Genomic DNA, 19714 nt, shown 5'->3' with positions numbered 1-19714 from the left:
TGTGGTGCTGAGAATCAAACCCAGTGCCTCACACATACTAGACAAGTGCTGTACCACTGAGCCACAAACCTAGCCTTCCTGTGTATTTTTTGATGATGGGAATCAAACCCTGGTTCATGTTAGCCAAGTGCATTGAGCCAAATCCCAGCCCTAGGATCCCATGTATGTTTAAAAGCCCTTCTTTCCTTTTGAAATTCACACTATTCAGTTTTTCACTTGGGTAGCTGTTTTGCTTGTAAGCATGAAGTTACATAATCTTCTTGCCAGTGGATCAGGCATACCTAATGTTATTTGAAACTGGCAGTCTCCTGAATATGTTAGGAAAGTTTTCACTTAATATGTGAGCATAATTTATCTCAGAGCAGCAGCTGTCCTGTGGTGTTGAAACAAGGCGTAAACACTAATAATGCTAAAAATTTGGAAGGGAAGAAACATCCGATTCTGCACTTCAGCATTTAGTTTCACAGTTCTAGACATTTCCCTAATAAGACCTCACTTGATCCTCATGACTCTGTAAGGGCAGGTATGATTTCCTTGTTACAGGATGGAAACTTAACTATCTGAGGTTAGGAGGTTTGCTACACAGCTAGAAAACTGGCAGGGCCAACCCTACCCAAGTCTAGAGTTCCACCTAGTGAAAGTGCAACTTTTTAAACTATTGCTGTCCAAAACGCCTGGTTTGAAGAAACAAAAACATAAACAAACAAGAACAACAATAAAAAAAACCCCACACTATTCTAAGCACTTCTTTACAGTTTTATGGGGAGCTGTAAAAATTGTTTCCAACTTTTCCCCCTTGTAACACTGTGAATTCTACTCATCTGTACAGGATTTTTTTTTTTCCACCTGGGAAAGTTTTTTTTAATTTTTTTTTCCCTTAGAAACCATCTGTGAAGCATATTTCAAAAGGAAAAATAAACGTATTATCTAAGAACATTTTAAAAACATGTTTAAACCTGCACATTACTGATACTATCCACACTGAGCAAGATATAAAAAAATGTTGATTCTAGACCACTGCTATTATAAAAAAAAAGGGGGGTGGATTTCAGTCAGGCATGGTGATGCAACCTGTAATCCCAGTCACTTGGGAGGCTGACATAGGAGGATCACAAGTTTGAGGTCAGCCTCCGCAACTTAGTGAGACCCTCAGCAATTCAGCAGACCCTTTCTCAAAATAAAAAAGGTTGGGAACATAGCACTCCATGGAAAAGCATCCTGGATACCTCAGTATCAAACAAAACAAAACAAAAACATTGGTAGTGGAGCACTGGTGGTGCTTGTTAAAACCAACAGGCCTGCTGTAATTGAAAAACAGCAATGTCTTAAGAATTACACTCTGCATGGAGTGCTGAGAAAGGGTTGTGACCATCATTCAAGTGAAGAGCCAGGAGAAATCCATTCTCTAGGCTTGCAGGTAAACACTGTTCATTGTCCCACAGATCCAGTGTGAGGATTCAAAAATCAAACAAACTCCAATGTATTGGGTAGTATCTAATATAGAAATCTGAATAAAATGTAGGAAACCTTAACATTATTAAAAGGATACAAGAAAGCATGGTTTCTATGACAAGGAAGAAAATATAACAGTAAACTAGAGGAAAAGGAAGGTGTAGGTAAGTTAAGAAAGAATGATGACAAAATTCATATTAGAAAACAGCAAAGTGACACTAAAAATCAAGCCAGTCATGTGAAAATTAAACTTGAGAAGTTTTCTAGCATGATGAAAAGGAAAGATGACAGAGCATGGGATATTGAGAAAAGATAAGAGTTATCAAAAACAAAAGAAAATACTTTCTCAAAAAGGAAATGAATAGGGAGACATATTGAATTTTGTTCCAGTCACTGGAGAGACATTTTTAGACTGAGGTAATTTTCTTTCTTAATTATGAGGATAAATAAAAAGTATACAGTATAGAAGAACCAAAGTATAAAAACAAAACTATCCAGGGAACAAAAATTAGGCTGGTCTTAACAGAACTCTTCTGCTATAATGCCAGAAGACAACAGAACAGCATCAACAGGCTTTTCAAAGAAAGTGTGACTGACATTGTAGCCCAGTTGACATTAATGCCCTAAGCAAAGAGAAGAAACCAGAAGAGCCAAAGCTGAAGAAAGTCATGTAGAGCAGGATCATCCCAGGTTGTGCAATTGGTGAGTCTGTTTAAACTGAGTAAGGAACAATCAGAAATTGTTTTGTAATTGTGACTTTCAAATTCTAAAGTTCTTTTTTTTTTTAAATTTATTTTTTAGTTGTAGTTGGACACAATACCTTTATTTTATTCATTTTATTTTTATGTGGTGCTGAGAATCGAACCCAGGGTCTTGCACGTGCAAGGTGAGCGCTTTACCGCTGAGCCACAACCCCAGCCCTCTAAAGTTCTTAATTTTGATGATTCTTCCATAGCTGGGATGTTTTCAAGTACTTTTATTTATTTATTTAAATAAAAAAAGGGGGCTGGGATGTAGCTCAGTGGCAAAGTGTCTGCTTTGCATTCACAAAGCCCTGGGTTTGATCTTTAGTTCCAAAAAAGACACAGGGTGGTGGTAGTGGTGGGGAGTATATGCCTGAGTTTTCTCACATTTGTAGTGCTTGCCAGTAACATTCTCTGCATCCTTCAATTTGTGTCTTTTGTGTTCATACCTAGGGTCTGGCACATAGTGGGTTAAGATAAACATCAATTATCACAGGGCACAGTGTGGGTTAAGATAAATTTATCAATTATCACAGGGCACACAACAAAGGGAACTTCCTGTGCATCCTATTAAAGAAGATTTGGCCCGGGGGAATAGCGCAGTGGTAGAATGCTTGCCTAACACATGTGAGGCCCTGGCTTCTATACTCAGCACTGTCCCCCACCCCCCCAAAAAGAAGGGATTGAGATTTACATGGTCCTAACTCCTTGATTTATTTTCCTAATGAAATTTAGAACTCTTTCACTAGAAAATAATGTGGATAAAATTACAGGTGGAAATTTTGATTTTATTTCAAAATGATAAATAAACGGAGGCATAGTTCTGACCATGTACTACTTTGGAAAGGCTTGTGAAGTTAGAGAAACAGTTCTGTGAGGGCTCCAGTCAGATCCAGAATGATGCCAATCAAACTTATAATTGGCAGAGACAGCATCACTGATCTTAAGGTTTTTAAAAGTTCTCCACCCTAATTTCTGAATATCATAAAAAGTAAAAAGCACTTTTGTCACTTTTCCCTTGAAAATGTTTTTACTAGTAAGCAAACAGAACTACTTGTTTTCCTGACTTCATTTTTATAGCATAGTAGTTCTGTCAATTTACTTAAAATTAGAGAGGAAAACATCCAGAGATCTCTCAGTGGCACTTGCGTATCCACTAAGGCTCACATAAATACTCATGTTTATGTTATCACTTCTACAAAGAGCAATAAAATAATGTTTGTAAATCCTAAGTACAGCAGTAGCAGTTCACACATATTTGATACGCTTCCACACAAGGATTCAGTAAACAACAATAAATATAATTTCCCCTCTTCAAAACAAAAAGGGACTTATAGGGAAAAAAGGAGTTAATTTACTTGGGGTTTTTCAGCACACTATTTTTTGTGTGCTTACAAAGAATTAAAACTATGAAGCTGTATTCATTGAATACTTGCCCATAGTTAGTTACACTTTATTTTAAAACCTGGCTTAAATACATACATCATGGCTTTCTATTAAAAACCTTAAATCTATGGGGATTGGTGGTAGATAAGACCATATTAAAATTTTTTTTCCTCATTAATATCATTAAATTAAAAAAATCCGACATTTCCCTTGAATGTTAAGTTGAAGCCTGATCTATGCTGCTATGTCCTGTGAAATGAACCTAATTTTCCAAGTGAATAGGGATGCCTGAGTGGCCATTAGAGTGCTGCATTTTCCTTCCCTCATGATTCCTGCTGGGTCCTCTTCGATGAGGCTTTTCCCTGAGTCATATATTTACTGGAAAGGCTACCTAGAGAAGGGGAAAAAACAAAACCCAACATAAATGAAACAAGTCTCACTTCATCAAAAAAATCATAAAATTACTTCTTATTGTTAATTACAGAATTTTTTTCATCAAAACGATCATTTGTTTTGAATCAAGTAATTAGACTAGATATAAAAAAGTACATATGACATATTAAACATATGCTTAGTCAACTCTTTCTAAATGCAGACAAGCTGCTTAGAGTGATTACTTTAATACGTTTATCCATTTGTTACTTTCATGTTGGTGCAGAGGGCAGATAAACCCAACTTTTCAAGACTCTGCTTTACATAGATTAGTGTCCTCATTTGCAACTAACTAGAATAGATTGCAAAGAATTCTTGGACCAGAAATAAATATCTTGCATCATTACTCTGCAGATTAAGTTTTGGATGGTGACATGGTATTTATAACTAATAAAAGAAAAAAAAAGAAATTTATTATATTTATAAGTGAAGGACAGGAAAGAGAATTACTAAGTCAACCATACAGTAGTGCAGTTACTAAAGTTTGATCTGGAGCCTAAACAAATAGAAGAGAGTTGAGAAATTCTTTAGAGATGATGCATAACAGAGTACTTGTACATAATGAAGGTTGCAATTTCAAACCAATAGGGGAAAGTATGAATTATTCAATAACTAGTATTGTATCAAATATATATTTTTTGAGGGAGAAAGAAGTTAGTTTCCTTTCTCCAACCATATCCCTGCTTCTTCATTCATTTCCAAAATGAATTACAGAATTAAATATAAGTATAAAAAAGTCAAAGTATAAGCAGTAGCAAATACTTAAAAAATAGTGGGTGGGAGCGTTCCTAAGCATATCATATCACCATACCTAAAGGACTTATAAGTCAATATAGAAAAGATGAACACCAACAGGTATCTGGGCAAAGAAAAAAAAAACAATATACAAAAGAGAAAAAGTGGCTAAATATATGTAAAAAAAGTACTTAGCATTACTAAAGTCAAGAAAATATAGACGTGCATGAAATGAATACCACCAAAATAGTTTTCGTCTGTCAAATTTGCAAAAATTAAAATTCTGACAAAATCAAGTATTTGTAAGGATGTGATGTGTGGAAATAGCTCAGACACTACTGGTGGGAGCTGCAATTGTTTAGCCAGTAAGATGGTAATTTAATAGTATCTAACTAAAATGCACATATACTACGATGTAAGGATTTCACTTGTAGGTATACTAACCTATAGAATCTCTCATACATGCTCAAGGAAGACTCCCACAAGGATGTTCATTACAGTACTGCTTATAACAGCAAAATATAAGACCCAGGTATAAATGCCCATATCCTAGGCAATAAAAACATAAATATTTTGTATTCATATAGAGGAATATTGTACAAAATACTAAATATATATAGCAGCATATAAAAATCTTAAAATTATTTTAACTAGATATGAAAAATAGGTGGGGAATAAAATTCTTATTTTAAAGTTTACAATATGCCATTTAAATGTAAAAATTCATCAAGTACATACATGTAAGAGTTAACTTATAATAATGGATGCTTCTTGGGTAGAGTGGGACCTGAGAGAGATGGGCCTGGTGATGACAGTTAAAGGGTACTTCTACTATATTAATAGTCTTTTATTTAGAATCAAAGATTAAACATTTTTCTAAGAACAGTACTAATGACATGAGAGGCTGAAGCAGGAGGATGGCAAGTTCAAAGTCAGCCTCAGCAACACAGCAAAGCCCTAAGCAACTTAGCGAGATCCCGTCTCAAAATTAAAAAAAAATAAATAGGGCTAAGGATGTGGCTCCGTGGTTAAGTGCCCCTGGGTTCAATCCCTGGTACCAAAAAAAAGAAAAAACAAACAAAACCCCCAAGCCCCCCAAACTATTGGAATTGAAAATGAATGGAACTTTTATATAATCTAAGGGAAAAACATAAAATTTATAAAATTTTTACACATGGTTTGAAATCACCTAAACATTGGCTAAATCAAACTATTAAAACAAACAAACATGTATGGTAAACATATCTAAGTGAGGATGAAATAAGAGTTGTTGATGGTGAAGTGAAGATTCTTGTAACACATTTGACAAAGTGTGAATGAACTCCTGTGCAAAAGATGCTCCTAAAAATAGAAATGAATACTGTGATATAAAAATACAAATCCATAAATAATAAGATGTAATGAAAATGTGAAAAATGTTAAGATTTCAATGGTTATCACAGAAATTCAGATTGGTAAAATATAAAGACTATCCCCATGAAGTCAGTGTTTGAGAAGAATTATTCATTAACTCTCTGGGATTGTCAACAGTTATAGATTGACAGTAGTGGCATCATGGTCAAAATGTACACACTCTAATCTACCATAAGTGAGGATTTATCCTGACAAATAGGCAAATACACAAACATTCATTATAGTGTTACATAAACAGGTGTCCATGTGTTCTCAGCCTACTTGACAGGGCATGTAGGTAAGGATAGTTTTAAGAAAGCCTATTTCCAGGGGATGGGGGGCAGGGATAGGAATGGGAAAGACAATAGAATGAATCAGACATAATGTTAATATATTCATATATGAATACAAGACCAGTGTAATTCTATATCATATATAACCACAAGAATGGGAAGTTATATTCCATTGTATATATGATATATCAAATACATTCTACTGTCATATATAACTAAAAAGAAAAAATAAACAAAATAGAATAAAAAATGAGCCAATTTCCAGCTTTCCCATTTCTTTTTCCAACACCCCTTTCACAATTATTCCTTTTCCACTTCACAAAAGAAAGGCATAAATCTCCTAACTATCCAAATCTTACTGTGGTGCATTTCCCAGAGGTGAAAAAAACTTGGCCTCTTATATGGAGTATACATAGACTTTTTCAAGACAGGAGTCTGAGAATGTCTCTTAAAAGATGCACTGTTCACTCTGTTACTACAGCAAATTGAAACTTAACTCTGAACCTGTGTACTGTGTTATTCAGTGTTTTTTCATAGTACTTTACAGCCTTTTCATAGTAACACTGTGAGGAGGAAAGGAGGCAAACAAAATGCTGATATAGCTATAGTAAATGTGAATGCTTCTAATAAAAACCCCAATTTTCAGCTTTTATAAAATTACATTGATAGCGGGTGAACTGGGTCTGTGCAGTGAAATTGAAAGATCTATAAGATGTGTTTGTAGAAAAAGCAGAAAATAAGTCTTATTTATATGGAAAATTTAAAAAAAATTACATTGATACTGGATGACCAATACAAATAATTTTTGATCACATATCCCTATATAATTTTTGGTCATATAATTAAGAAGGAATTAAATAATTGGATGTCATTGTTAATTAAAATACAGCTTCCATTTCCAAACTCTTAAAGTAATTTATTATTTTAATTTATTACTATAAAGCCTAATGAACTTTCACAATTTATACAAACCATAAAACAAAAAAGTTTAGGATTAGAAATGATAAAAAACTACTTTCACTCACGCAATAAGTAGCACTGATCTAAAGATACATGAATGCATGGGGAAATATTTCATAAATATCTCATTTAATGAAAGTAATTTTCATCAGTAAGTAAACATAAAATGTAAATTTTAATCAAAATATGTAACATTTGTTACATGATCAATGATATAGCCTGAAATTGCAAAAACTCAATGTAGAAATTTTTACACTTTAAGATTTAACAAAAAGCTTTAAAATCCAATTTATATAAATGTTTTTATTATAGATTAAGTATGAGATTAATCAATAGGAACAATTAAATACATAATGATATATTTGTAGACTGGAATATTAAGAAAAGGTATCAAAGAATGATCTATATTCACTGACAATGAGTTCTTCCCATGTTATTTGTAAAACTATTTCTATTTTAAATTTATTATCATAAGGAGGAATGCTTTTTTATTATTTTTTTTAATGGGTAGGCTTTAAAATTCTGCTCAATGATAAAAGCCGTTTATACATCAATATGAGAAAAGATATTTACCAATGTCTTGCAGCATTTACAATTTTTAAGATTTCACAGCATGGGATTAAAAGGGAATACATGAAAAGACAGAAGTACTGATTTTCTGTTCATTTTTGTTTTAAAAAAGGATGCAGGAGGATGATTCAGAAATGAAAAACTTAATTTTCTGAGATTCTCATACTAAATTGTTATATGCAAATCAGTTATTAGGAATAAAAATCAATTATGACTGGTACTGCATGCAAACTTCATATACTCTGCTTTCTTTCTTTTCTTTTTTGGTATCAGGGATTGAACCCTGGGCTGCTCAACGACCGAGCATCTCCAGCCCTTTTTTAATATTTTATTTAGAGACAGGGTCTTGCAGAACTGCTTTGAACTCTCAATCCTCCTGCCTCAGCCTCCCAAGATGCTGGGATTACAAGTGTGCCCCACTGTGCCTGGCCCCACATACTCTTAAAAAATTTCCAGTGTGAGCTGGGTGTGGTGTTGCATAATTCAAAGTTAGCCTCAGGAACTTAACAAGACCCTATCTTGAAATAAAAAATAAAAAGGGTAAAGATGTAGCTCAGTGGTAAACTACCCCGGGTTCACTTCCTAGTATCAAAACCAAAACAAAACAAAAAACCAAACCAAAACAACAACAACAAACATAAAAAACCCCACAAACAAACAAAAACAACCCCACAGAAATCCCAGGGCTTATTTGCCCTATAGGTTTAAAAGACAAGTTGTGGCAGGATGTAGACGGTTAAAGACAACAACAAATAATTTGCTGACTATAATTTACTGACTGTTGAAATAGATCTGAGGCTCTGTTAGGTGTTTTATCTAAATGAAGTTAATCCTCACCATGGTCCTGTGGGGTGTTAGCCCCAACTAACTGATCAGGAAACTGAGGCACAGGGAGCTTGGAGAACCAGACAGATGTCACACAACTAGTAAATAGTTGGGCTAGATTTTAACTCAAATGCCTGACTCTCAAAACTTATGTTTTTGACTGCTGCCCCATTTGGGCCTGAATATTTAAGGTATTGTGCTAGGTGTCTGCATGTGGCAGAGAGAAGTAATATCAAACAGCAAGGAAATTTCCAGAACATTCTATCCATTATTATTTTATTAGGGAGTTAATAATTCTATAAATAGCCTAATGGAAAGGACAGGAGCCTGGTACCAGGAGAAGAAAGAACTTGATGGGGTGCTTGGTATTGGTGGGTACTTTAATCTTCTTAGCACCCTGTGAGATAGATGGTGCCAATTTGATAAGACATCTGGAGCTCAGAGAAACTAATTTTTAAAAAAATATTTATTGGGGCTGGGATTGTGGCTCAGCAATAAAGCGCTTGCCTAGCATGGGTGGGACCCCGGTTCGATTCTCAGCACCACATAAAAAAATAAAGGCATTGTGTTATGTCCATCTACCAAAACAAAAAAAAAAGATTTTCTCTCTCTCCTTTAAAAAAATATTTATTATTTAGTTATTGTTGGACATAGTACCTTTTTATTTTATTTATTTATTTTTATGTGGTGCTGAGGATTGAACCCAGGGCCTTGCTAGGCAAGTACTCTACTGCTGAGCCACAACCCCAGTCCCAGAGAAACTAATTTTTTAACCAAGGTCCACACAGCTAATGTGTGAGAGCAAAAGCTGTCTATACTGAGATATGCTCTTTAGGAAACTACTAGAGTGTCTCAGATATACTTGAACTATGAAAAAGAAGTGCTTTGGGGAAATTAATTCTATTTATAATTGAAACATAGTTCACCTTTGTAACAACATAAATAATTTACAAAAACTTATCCTGAGAAAATACAACAGCATTACAGCTGCCTTATACTTACTCAAAGAGTACAACTTATTGGAAAGAATGCATTTTAACCACCTATAAATTTTTTTTTCTGTAATAAATTTAAGTTGGTAAGTTATTTCAGTAGCTCAAAGATTTATTAATTTAAACCAGAAGAAACCCTAAATTATTGTCAACTGACAATGTCATTTCTATTTCTCTATCATCTGTGTCTCCCCCCAACCATTAAAAATATTATAAAATAGGTGTAAAATTTTACTTTTAAGATGTGTGAAGCTTTTTACGGGGGTGGGGTGGGGTGGGATGGGGCTGGGGATTGAACCCAGGGTACTCTATTACTGAGTTACATTCCCAGTCTTTTTTAGTTTGAGACAGAGTCTCTTTAAGTTGCCCAGGCTAGACTAGGAACTTGTGATCGTTCTGCCTCAGCCTCCCTAGTCATTTGAGATTATAGGCATATGACACAGTGCCCAGCACAAGATGTATATTAGCTTTAGTAGGAATAATGCTGGCACCTGCAGACCTGGTGATACCTCACAAAAATGGTGTGTCAATGCAATCATCACCATGAACCTTTTCCATGCTTTCACTATATATAGATGCTGTTTCATGTGCTTTTACATAGACTTCTCAATATCCTTACCTGTCAGATATTATGATACCCCCTTTTCACAGATGAGGACACTGAATAAAGAGGTTTCTCAACATCACAAAGCTAGGACTCAAACCAGGGAATCTGACTGCAGAACCAATGTTTTTAAACACTGTGCTCTCTAATTCTAGCCAATGTGAACATTTTGACCAAGCAAGGACTGGTATTTTTCCTATGTAAAATGTTTTTGGAAACATCTGCTCAGGGCTAACAATTATAAAAATAACATTCCTTTTGCTTGTTTACACATGGAATCTCCCTGATCCTCAAACTCTCAGAGGATCCATGGGAAAAAAAGTCCCATCAACTGGTTGAGTCTGTTTCCCACACCCTTCCCTCTGGTGGTGTCCTTCCAAGGTCTGACTGGTTGTGATCCAGCCCATCAGTCTTCTCACCCATCTTTCACGTTTCTGTTGATCAATCAACCTGCCTCACAGTAGGCCCCATTCTCACTTTTCTTCTGCCTATTGGGTTTGGGGGCTGTACCCAAAAGAAAACAAAAACAAAAATTTCTTATTTTTAAGTCTACATATTCCACTGAGAACAATTACATACCTTCTCAGGAATTAGTTGTTTTTATTTTCGCTTAGAACCTCTTACCTGCTTTTCATGTACCAACCCCTTTTTGTGTCTAAGTGAAGATTTCTGATTCCTTTTCTTTGAATGATCTGATTTCATTCTACCAACCAATTTCAACCTCTATTTCTTTTAAATTTTCATTGTGAAGAGATGTGATGCCACTTTAAATGCTTTGTCCAATCATTAAACTGCCACCTACCGAAGTGTGAAACTCACACATCAAAGAAATGTCTAGCTCTGTTTAGATCATTATTTATAGACACTTAAATATTTGAATAAGTTAATACTTCTATTAATTCTTGTATTAATAACTTAAGAGACAACTGAATACTCCTATGTCCAGAGCTTTATGAGGTTGTAATCAAGGTACGTTGCCTTGACAGACTGGGCCAGGGAGACCATGGAAGGAGAGCTCTCTCTGCTGTGGGCTCGGGAACCTGCTTTGGATCTGCAATGGCTGTCCCTCAATAACTGACAATGATGCAAAGGGACAGTTAAGAATCCTCACTCTGTACCTGGCATAGGCATCTCCCTAGTCTAAAAGCAAACACTGCTCCTAGCATTAAGATGCAATAGTGTATAAAAGCTGAGCACAGAATACAGTAGTTCTCACTTATCCCAGGGGAATGGGTTCTAAGACCCCCAGTGGATGCCTGAAACTGCAGATAGTACTGAATCCCATGTATACTAATCTTTTCCAATACACACCAATGATAAAGTTTAATTTATAAAGAGATTAACAATTAAATAAAATGATCATAATAATAAAATTATGTGAATGTGGTCCCTCTCAAAAATACCTTATTATACTATTCTTGCAAATCTTGGTTGACCACAGGTAGCTGGAACTACAGTAGAGTGAAACCATAGATAAGGGCAATTATTGTATGTGGGTTGCTTTATATTACATTCACACACAGTAGGTTATACCTACGAATTTTTAAAGTTCAAAAAGTTTTCTTATAAACTATATAATCATTTAAAAAAAAAAAAAAAAACAACGACTACACATGGCCTGTTTGCTTAATTTCCAAAGAGGAACTGATAAAAAGAGATTGTTTAAACTAAGTTACTTAGGGTGTCTGCAGGTCAGGACTCAGGTGTTTACACTGTGTTTTAATTTCATTCTTTCTTACTAAAAAATGCTAAAAATGTTAATCAGTTAAAGTCACTTTGCTTTTGCTCTTCCAACTCAATTTTATCCCTCCCCTTTCAGGAACTAAAAACTATACCTCAGATCCTTGCAGCTCCCCACCCTTTCTTTCCCTTCCAGCATGTTCCATAGGTTAGGGCCCTGGCTTCTACCCACAGCTGAGGTTAGGCAACCTATACTTCCTCTTCAAGCATTTCTTCACTTTACTATAGTCGGGTTTTTTTCTCCTCCACTCCAAAGAAATGTTGCTTTTCAAAATCAATCAGTTCCTCATTGCCAAATCCAATGTTTATGACAAATCCCATGTTTGATTCTATCTATGTCTCAACAGAACTCTGAGCTGCAATTAAGTCAAGCCCTCCTCTGAGAAGCACATTCTCCACATGGTCTCCAGGATCTTTTTCTCTAGTTCCTTCCCTTCCCTCAGTGACCACTTTCTCTCTTTGCCTCCTTCTATTTCCAGTCTCCAAAGCTTTTCTTTTCCATGTGTTTACATGCTAGTGACCTCACTAAGACACAGGGGCTTGAAATACGATGTATACAGTGACAATACCCACATTTGGTTTTCTAGCCTGAACTTCCTTTCTAAACAGATGCCAGGTTTGTATGTCCAACTGGCTACTTGACATCTCTCCCTGGCTATCCACAGCTATCAACTGACCTCTACTTCTGTCTTAATTCTTTATGCCAAAGACAGTGAATCTAACCTCCATTCCTTCAGTGCTCAGGCTAAAGGCTGCAGTGTTATCTTTGACTCATTTTGTCTCATACCTGACCATCCAATCCATCAATAAATCTTGTTGGTATTCTTCAGTATGTGGAACTTGACCTGTCCTTACTTCTTCCACCTTTTCTAAGTCTAAGCCACCATCTCTCTCCTGAACTACTGTGGTAATGCTCTGGGTTTTTTTGTTTTGTTTTTTCCTTCAAGTGGCACTGGGAATTGGATCCAGGGGTGTTCTAACATACCTCCAGCCTTTTGAGATGAAATCTTGCTAAATTGCAGAGGGTGGCCTTGAACTGGTTATCCTCCTGCCTCAGCCTCCAGAATCACTGGGATTATAGGCCTGTGCCAAGGCTGCTCCTCTAGTTGTTTTCACCCTAATCTCAATCTAGCAGCCATAATAAACCTTTTAAAAGGGACTTCAGATAATATCACTCTGTGGCTGAAAAACTCTCTAAGAGCTTTTCATCTCACTTGGAGAAAAAAACTCCAGTCCCTCCACTGCCAAAGGAGCTTCAGATTTCACCTCCTATCAACAACCCTCCATTCCCCTCCCTCACTCCTTTCCTGCAACAGTGCCTATGTGAGGATGGAGGACAAGAAATATTTTTAGTTGCAACTCCAATTTCCTCTTCACTTGTCCTTTTATTTTATTTGATTCTTGGCTTTAATGTTACTTCAGCAGAGGACACTTTCCTATCCAATATTCTCTTTCCCTTTCCTGCTTTATATCTTCTTGGCATCAGTTGCTGTATGATTACTCTTTCTTATTACTTTTTCATTTATCATTATTTTTTATCTTCTCTGTTGATAAGAATGTACAGTAAATGAAAGAAGGGGCTTTGCTTGTTCAATGTGGTATATGAAGCATAGAGTTCAGTGCCCTGCAGTTAAATAGGTGGGGGGCTTAATCAAATCTGTTGAAATAATACATAAGTGAAATAGCTGAAAAGGAAAGAGTGGAGGAGTGTAGGCTATTATTTTCCTTTTCTTCCTTTGGTGCACAGCAAACAATCTCTATTAAGAATACATGGCTGGCCAGATGGTGGCAATTTTAAAGCAGAAATAAAAAACATGGGAGGGGAACAATTAACTGAGCACTGTGTTTCTTACTGGGGTAGAGGGAGAGGTTAAGAATCACCTGAAGCATTCAAAAAATACACAGGCCCGTGCTGAATCACTGAAGAATCATACTTAGGAAATGAAAGTGAGGGAAAGCAAGTGTATTTCTGAAAGTTCCCTCAAAGGATTCTGATGTCTGGTCCCTGTTTAACCCACTTAGTTAAAGGAAGAGTCTCAAAAGGCATGTGGTAAAATATGCAGTAAATAAAATAACACACATTTTTTTTTTTTTAAAACCCACATACCTGACTGGGGACTCAAAAATATTGTTGTTTTTTGTTTCTTTTTGTCTTCATGTAAAAGCACTGCCTAAAAAATGAAATAGACTGGTTTACAAAAGAGAAAGGAAGAATGTCTGAAACAGCCTTAAAAATGAAACCATTTCCAAGGAGAGCTGAAGTTAGGCATGTGGGTGGCAGAATTTTGCAAGTTAATTGGAAAGACAGACACACATGCAGGAGTACTTCAATAAGGCCCTGCTGTCTGGTGCCCCGCAAACCTCGCCACACAGTGCACACACACGTGGCGCAGAGGCTGGGAGCAAGGAAGGTTAGTTAGCCAGGAGAAAGGAAGGCCCAGAGCTCAGGAAGTGTTCCATGAATAAAAAGCATGGCTTTGAGCTAGGTTTACCTGAACAAATGTACCAGCTGGTCTCAAAGGGCTAGGTGAAGAAGGGGATCCAAACACACAATCTGACTTAGTTATACCTAAAGGAAGAAAGTGGCATTTTTTTTTTTTCCTACTTTAAGTTGAAAGCAGTAGGATTTTTTTCCCAAACTTTCGCAGAGAGACTTTTCGGCTTACAGAAACTCACTCAGTATATTGCATGGACAACATAATAATTCATTTGAAGAAATGAAGAGGGAATAGCATAATTTTAGATAGGCAGAAGCTGATTATTTTTCATTGCTACCAAAGGAAATCCACCATATCCCTCTCTTCCTATCTCTCCTCTTATCACATGATGACTGCTTAATGTGTAAATATTGCATTCTGAGGAAACCAAGTTTCTAGTTAAGAGCCTGTCCTGAGGTTTGCTAATCCCACTGCCACCACAATGTCCTCTACCTCTATCTGATCTGCTACTGCCCTCTCAGGTTTTGATTTTCTTGTTTTGACAGCTGTGCTAAGTGAACAACTTAAGATCTGCTACTAGAAGGAAGGAATCCATTAAAGTTGGGAGAAATTCATCACTTTGTTGTACTGAAGAGGAGCACAATGATAACCTGCCATGGGGATGTTCATAAACACGGAACTTGAATTTTTATAAAGGGTGGTCTACAAAAACTATTTTGGTTAAAACCATATTCAATCTTTTTAAAAAAAATTTCTATTAGTTACTGATGAACCTTTATTCATTTATTTGTTTATGTGCAGTGCTGAGAATCAAACCCAGTACCTCACACATGCTAGACAAGTGATCTACCACTGAGCCACAATCCCAGCCCCTTAATCTTATCTTTACTATTTATAGTTTTCTCACCCATAAAATGAAGATATTAGCACCACAGAAAATAATGGGGCTATTGTGAAAGTAAAATTAGATTATCCATGTAAAGTACTAAAATAGTGCCTGACCTAGAGTAAATGGTCAATGAATGTGCCCTTATTCTAATTTCTTTTAATTATACTTTCCTCTTATAAAGGAAAATCACATTATTCTGGTGTATGTTCTAAGCTGGGTCAAAGTTCTAAGTTCCTCAGAAGTGGGGCAAATCTAATTTTGGTTATGAGAGCCAGCTGAAGCTGTTATCACACCATATATATTTTAACCCTATTTTGAAAATAAAGAAAATTTTTGAACACTTTTTTTTCTAATAAAACTACTTAAAAAAATAAGAATGGGTGGCCTAAGAATTGTCTCTCTTAAGTAACAAGATATTGCTATATTGTTGAATATCATATAATAAAATGGAAGAGAGACAAAGATGCTCCAAAAACTACAAACACCACAGTAATTTTAAGGAATCTGTAAAGCATTGTTAGCTATTATATGCTGTCTACTAACATATACAATTGAGAATAGCAACTGTCTACGTTACTATTTCTCAGGGTTTCTTTTCTATCCTTATGAAATTGTACCCACTGGCACAGGTCTGTTCTAAGAAACAAAATGAAGAGTGTACAAATCGCCTTGTAAATCAACTTATTTTGTAAATAAGTTGTAAATAACTTATTTTGCACATATAAGATACACTTATTCTTAATAGTCTGTTAAAAAAGTGTCAACAGTGGACACCTTACCCATTTAATAAAAATGGCCAATTTGTATCCAGCAACTCAAAAGGGCAAAATTTGTGAATGAATTTTGTGTGTGTGTGTTTAAGATACAGTCTTGCTATAATACCCAGCTGGCTTTAAACTCCTTGGCTAAAGTGATCCTCCTGCCTCAGTCTTCTGAGTAGCTTGGACTACAGGTATATGCCACCATTGCACCTGGATTAGATTTCTGTATGATTTTGAACTACTGACTATGTATCTCTTCCGCATCCTAAGAATAATCATACTCATTTGTCAAAATTACCAAAATGATAAGATCTAAAGATAAATTCCTCTATAATTCCCCTTAGCAAATATAGCCATTGCTAACTGTGTAGTATATTCCCTTCTGTTCCCATTTCTATGCATGTGCTTGTTTATATATGAACAAAAATACAAGTAGCTCACCTATATCCAGACTCTGGGTTCTCAGACAATTTTGGCCACTGCCTTGCCTAGTAGCTGGGCACTGCTTTGATTTTAAAAGTGCACATACTGAGTAGAGAAACTCAAGCTGTAGTTTGTTTTCTAGTTATTAAGACTACACTTACAGGTATTGGGGATTAGTACATATTCATTTCACCAATAATCTTAGAAAAGCCTACCAAATGACTTTCATAAGATTCTAAATAAAACAAGGAATCAGAATTTAAGGAAGGGATGACTTCCCTTTTTTGGAAAAAACAAAACAAAACAACAAAAAAAAAAACACCTTCCTTTTTTAGGTAAATATATAGGAAAGAAATCTAAAAAGGAGGTCCGCCTTGAGATATTAGTGCCAACACCAAGGTTTGACATGTATTCATACCTGGAGAGCCTTTAAACTGTGGACATTCCTTCTTAATGTGCCCTTCTCTTCCACAAATGAAACAACGTTTTTCCCTTAAGTCTTTGTCATCCTGTCTCTTCCATTTTTCCATGGGTGTCCTGATCTTTTCCCTGCCCAGGTCAACAGCTGCCCTCATTGGCTTGGCTTTCTGAGCTGCACCCTGTGTGGGTTTGTCTTCTTTTGTTGATACCTCTCTTTCTGTGTACTTGTTTTGAATTTCTTTGTCCTCTTTGCTTCTTTTTTCCTTGTTCTCAGGGAATCTTTGGTTCAGGGTATCTTCCTGATCTCGCCGTCGCCTCACTCTGTGGAAGATATTATACTGATAGGAAAAATCTAAACAAAAACCTTACAAAATATCCAGATAATTCCAGGTTTAGGACATAATCAGGAATAGAAGATATCAACAGACTTAATTCCATCTTCTCTGTTATGAAGCTACAGTTGTACACCAGTATCCATGGAAGTCTGGTCCCAGGGTTCCCCATGGAAACCGAAAGCCACAGATGCTCAAGACCCTTTTATCAAATGGTGCAGTGCTTGTATGTAATTTACACAAATCCTTTTGTTATATCTCCTATTATACTTTATATCATCTCTAGATTACTTATAATAACATAAATACTATGTAAATGGCTGTTATACTATATTTCACAAGAAATATTAAAAAAACAAGTCTATAAATATCTAATATAAATGTTTTTTTCCATATACTTTTGACCTGCAGTTTTCAAAGGATGTGGAACCCATGGATACAGAAAGCTGACTGTAGTACCCCAGGGCTTATTGGTGTGTGTGTGTGTGTGTGTTTTCCATTTTCAAAAACAAAAAAATATATGGCATATTTCAAAATAACAGAGAGAGGAGATCTTGAATGTCTCACCACACACACACATATATATTTCTTTTCCATTTTCAAGGTTGCTGTAGTGCTGTAAAACCAATTTTTTAAAAAATACTTTTTTGTAGCTAGAGATGGATACAATACCTTTATTTTATTTATCTTTATATGGTGTTGAGGATTGAACCCAGGGCCTCACATGTGCGAGGCAAGTTCTGTACCACTGAGCTGCAACCCCAGCCCCTGTAAAACCAATTTCTGCAGCACTTAGTTCAATGCCTGCTTTGATACTGATGTGGTAACTCAAATTATCCATGGGCTGACTTCTTGAACAGCATATTAACATTCTTTACTAGGTAGTGGAAACTTGGATGTGAAACTTTTTAAGTTCACAAGGAAAAAATGGTTATTTTTTAAATGGTTAAGATTTATCTTTTTAAAATGTCAAAATCATTTCTAGCTTGCCCTTTATGAGCACTGATTTAAAAATAAAAAACACTATAAAAGAGCTCCTCAAATTCTAGATTATGACTTATTTTGAATAGCAAAATAAATTTCTAAATAAGAATATTACTTTCTAGTTAAAAAACACCACCAGTACCACCCTAAACCAATAATATGTCCCAAAAAAGGAACCAAAACTGTCTCCCCTGTCCTCCCACAAATATCATGAGGTGAAAGCATGGTGACCTAGCTCAGTAGCTTATCTACTCACAGCAATTATTAAAGTTAAGCCAAGTACAAAAGAAGGATCCGATATTCCTGTAAACTGTGAGTGGATATAAATCCCAATATGTTATACCTCAGCTATTGTACATTAGAAATGTAGGTGAGATCCTGATGGAGCTTACTTAACTGTTCATTGAAATGATTCTGAACTTCTTACTGCTATGAAAGGAATGAATGTCTTAGTCTCCTCCTTTCTTTTTCTATCCCAATTGGAGGCTAATTAATGATTAGGACCATGACCAAAACTAAGAAAGATCAGGCCTGAAAGACTGTCATCTCTACAACTGAGTGTTAGCCTTAGTTTTCTGTACTTACAGTCATGTTTTAATCATTTCATTTTCATTTTTTAAAAAAATCTTAAATTTATTAAAATCTGCTGAGTTTCACATAAGTTTATTTTCTCTGCTACAACAGAATCACATTTAAAAAGTGGCACAAAAGAAAAACGAAAACAAAACCACCCTTTCTGAATATTTGCTTACTTTCTTCTCATGGGACAATCTTTCATGAAGTGTCCAATTTTCCCACAAATTCTGCAACATCTATCATTTGGGGCCAGCTCTCCTTCAGTCAGTACATCTGGATCAAAAAAGTATTCCTAGAAGAACATAAATTTATCTAAGTAATGAATTATTAATGTGAAATAAAACACAAAATGATGAATGTGCCTATACAGCCATATGCTTAGGGTTCATTTAAAATGTCTCTATTGGAGAAGGGGGAGAGGGAATAAGGGTACAAAGTTTTAGGCAGACAGGAGAAATAAGTTTTGAGACATGTTGCAAAGCAGGTGATTACAAATAATAATAATGTATGGCAGGGGCTGGGGTTGTGGCTCAGCCATAGAGTGCTTGCCTAACACGTGTGGAGCACTGGGTTATATCCTCAGCACCATATACGAATAAAAGTATTGTGTCCAACTGAGCTAAAATAAGACAAAAAACAAAATGTATGGCATATTTCAAAATAATTGAGAGAGTAGATCTTAAATGTCTCACCACACACACACACACAAAACAGGTAAAGGGATAGACACATTAATTTTGATTTAGCCATTCCATATTGCATATATA

The 19714-nt window shown here is 35.6% G+C and overlaps 1 protein-coding gene across 6 annotated transcripts in view; it reads right to left on the bottom strand.

Annotated features, from left to right (window-relative positions):
* Positions 1-2962: 2962 nt before the first annotated feature.
* Tut7 (terminal uridylyl transferase 7) overlaps positions 2963-19714 on the bottom strand; it is a 59841-nt gene continuing 43089 nt past the window's right edge. The window contains exons 25-30 of one of the 6 annotated variants that reach the window (XM_071600498.1): positions 19124-19239; positions 17054-17376; positions 14617-14693; positions 14232-14295; positions 5193-5297; positions 2963-3972 (exon numbers count right to left, since the gene is read on the bottom strand). In XM_071600498.1, coding sequence (XP_071456599.1) covers positions 5215-5297; positions 14232-14295; positions 14617-14693; positions 17054-17376; positions 19124-19239 — 663 coding nt within the window. In that variant the 3' untranslated portion in view covers positions 2963-3972; positions 5193-5214. Of the gene's footprint in view, positions 3973-5192; positions 5298-7339; positions 10889-14231; positions 14296-14616; positions 14694-17053; positions 17377-19123; positions 19240-19714 lie in introns of those variants that run through there. The other 5 variants (XM_027920568.3, XM_071600499.1, XM_027920570.3 and 2 more) reach the window with 5 other exon arrangements.

The sequence above is a fragment of the Marmota flaviventris genome, chromosome 13 (genome assembly GCF_047511675.1).
Source record: "Marmota flaviventris isolate mMarFla1 chromosome 13, mMarFla1.hap1, whole genome shotgun sequence".
Taxonomy (NCBI): domain Eukaryota; kingdom Metazoa; phylum Chordata; class Mammalia; order Rodentia; family Sciuridae; genus Marmota; species Marmota flaviventris.
The sequence above is the reverse complement of the archived record's forward strand: the minus strand, read 5'-3'. Positions and strand labels throughout refer to the sequence as shown.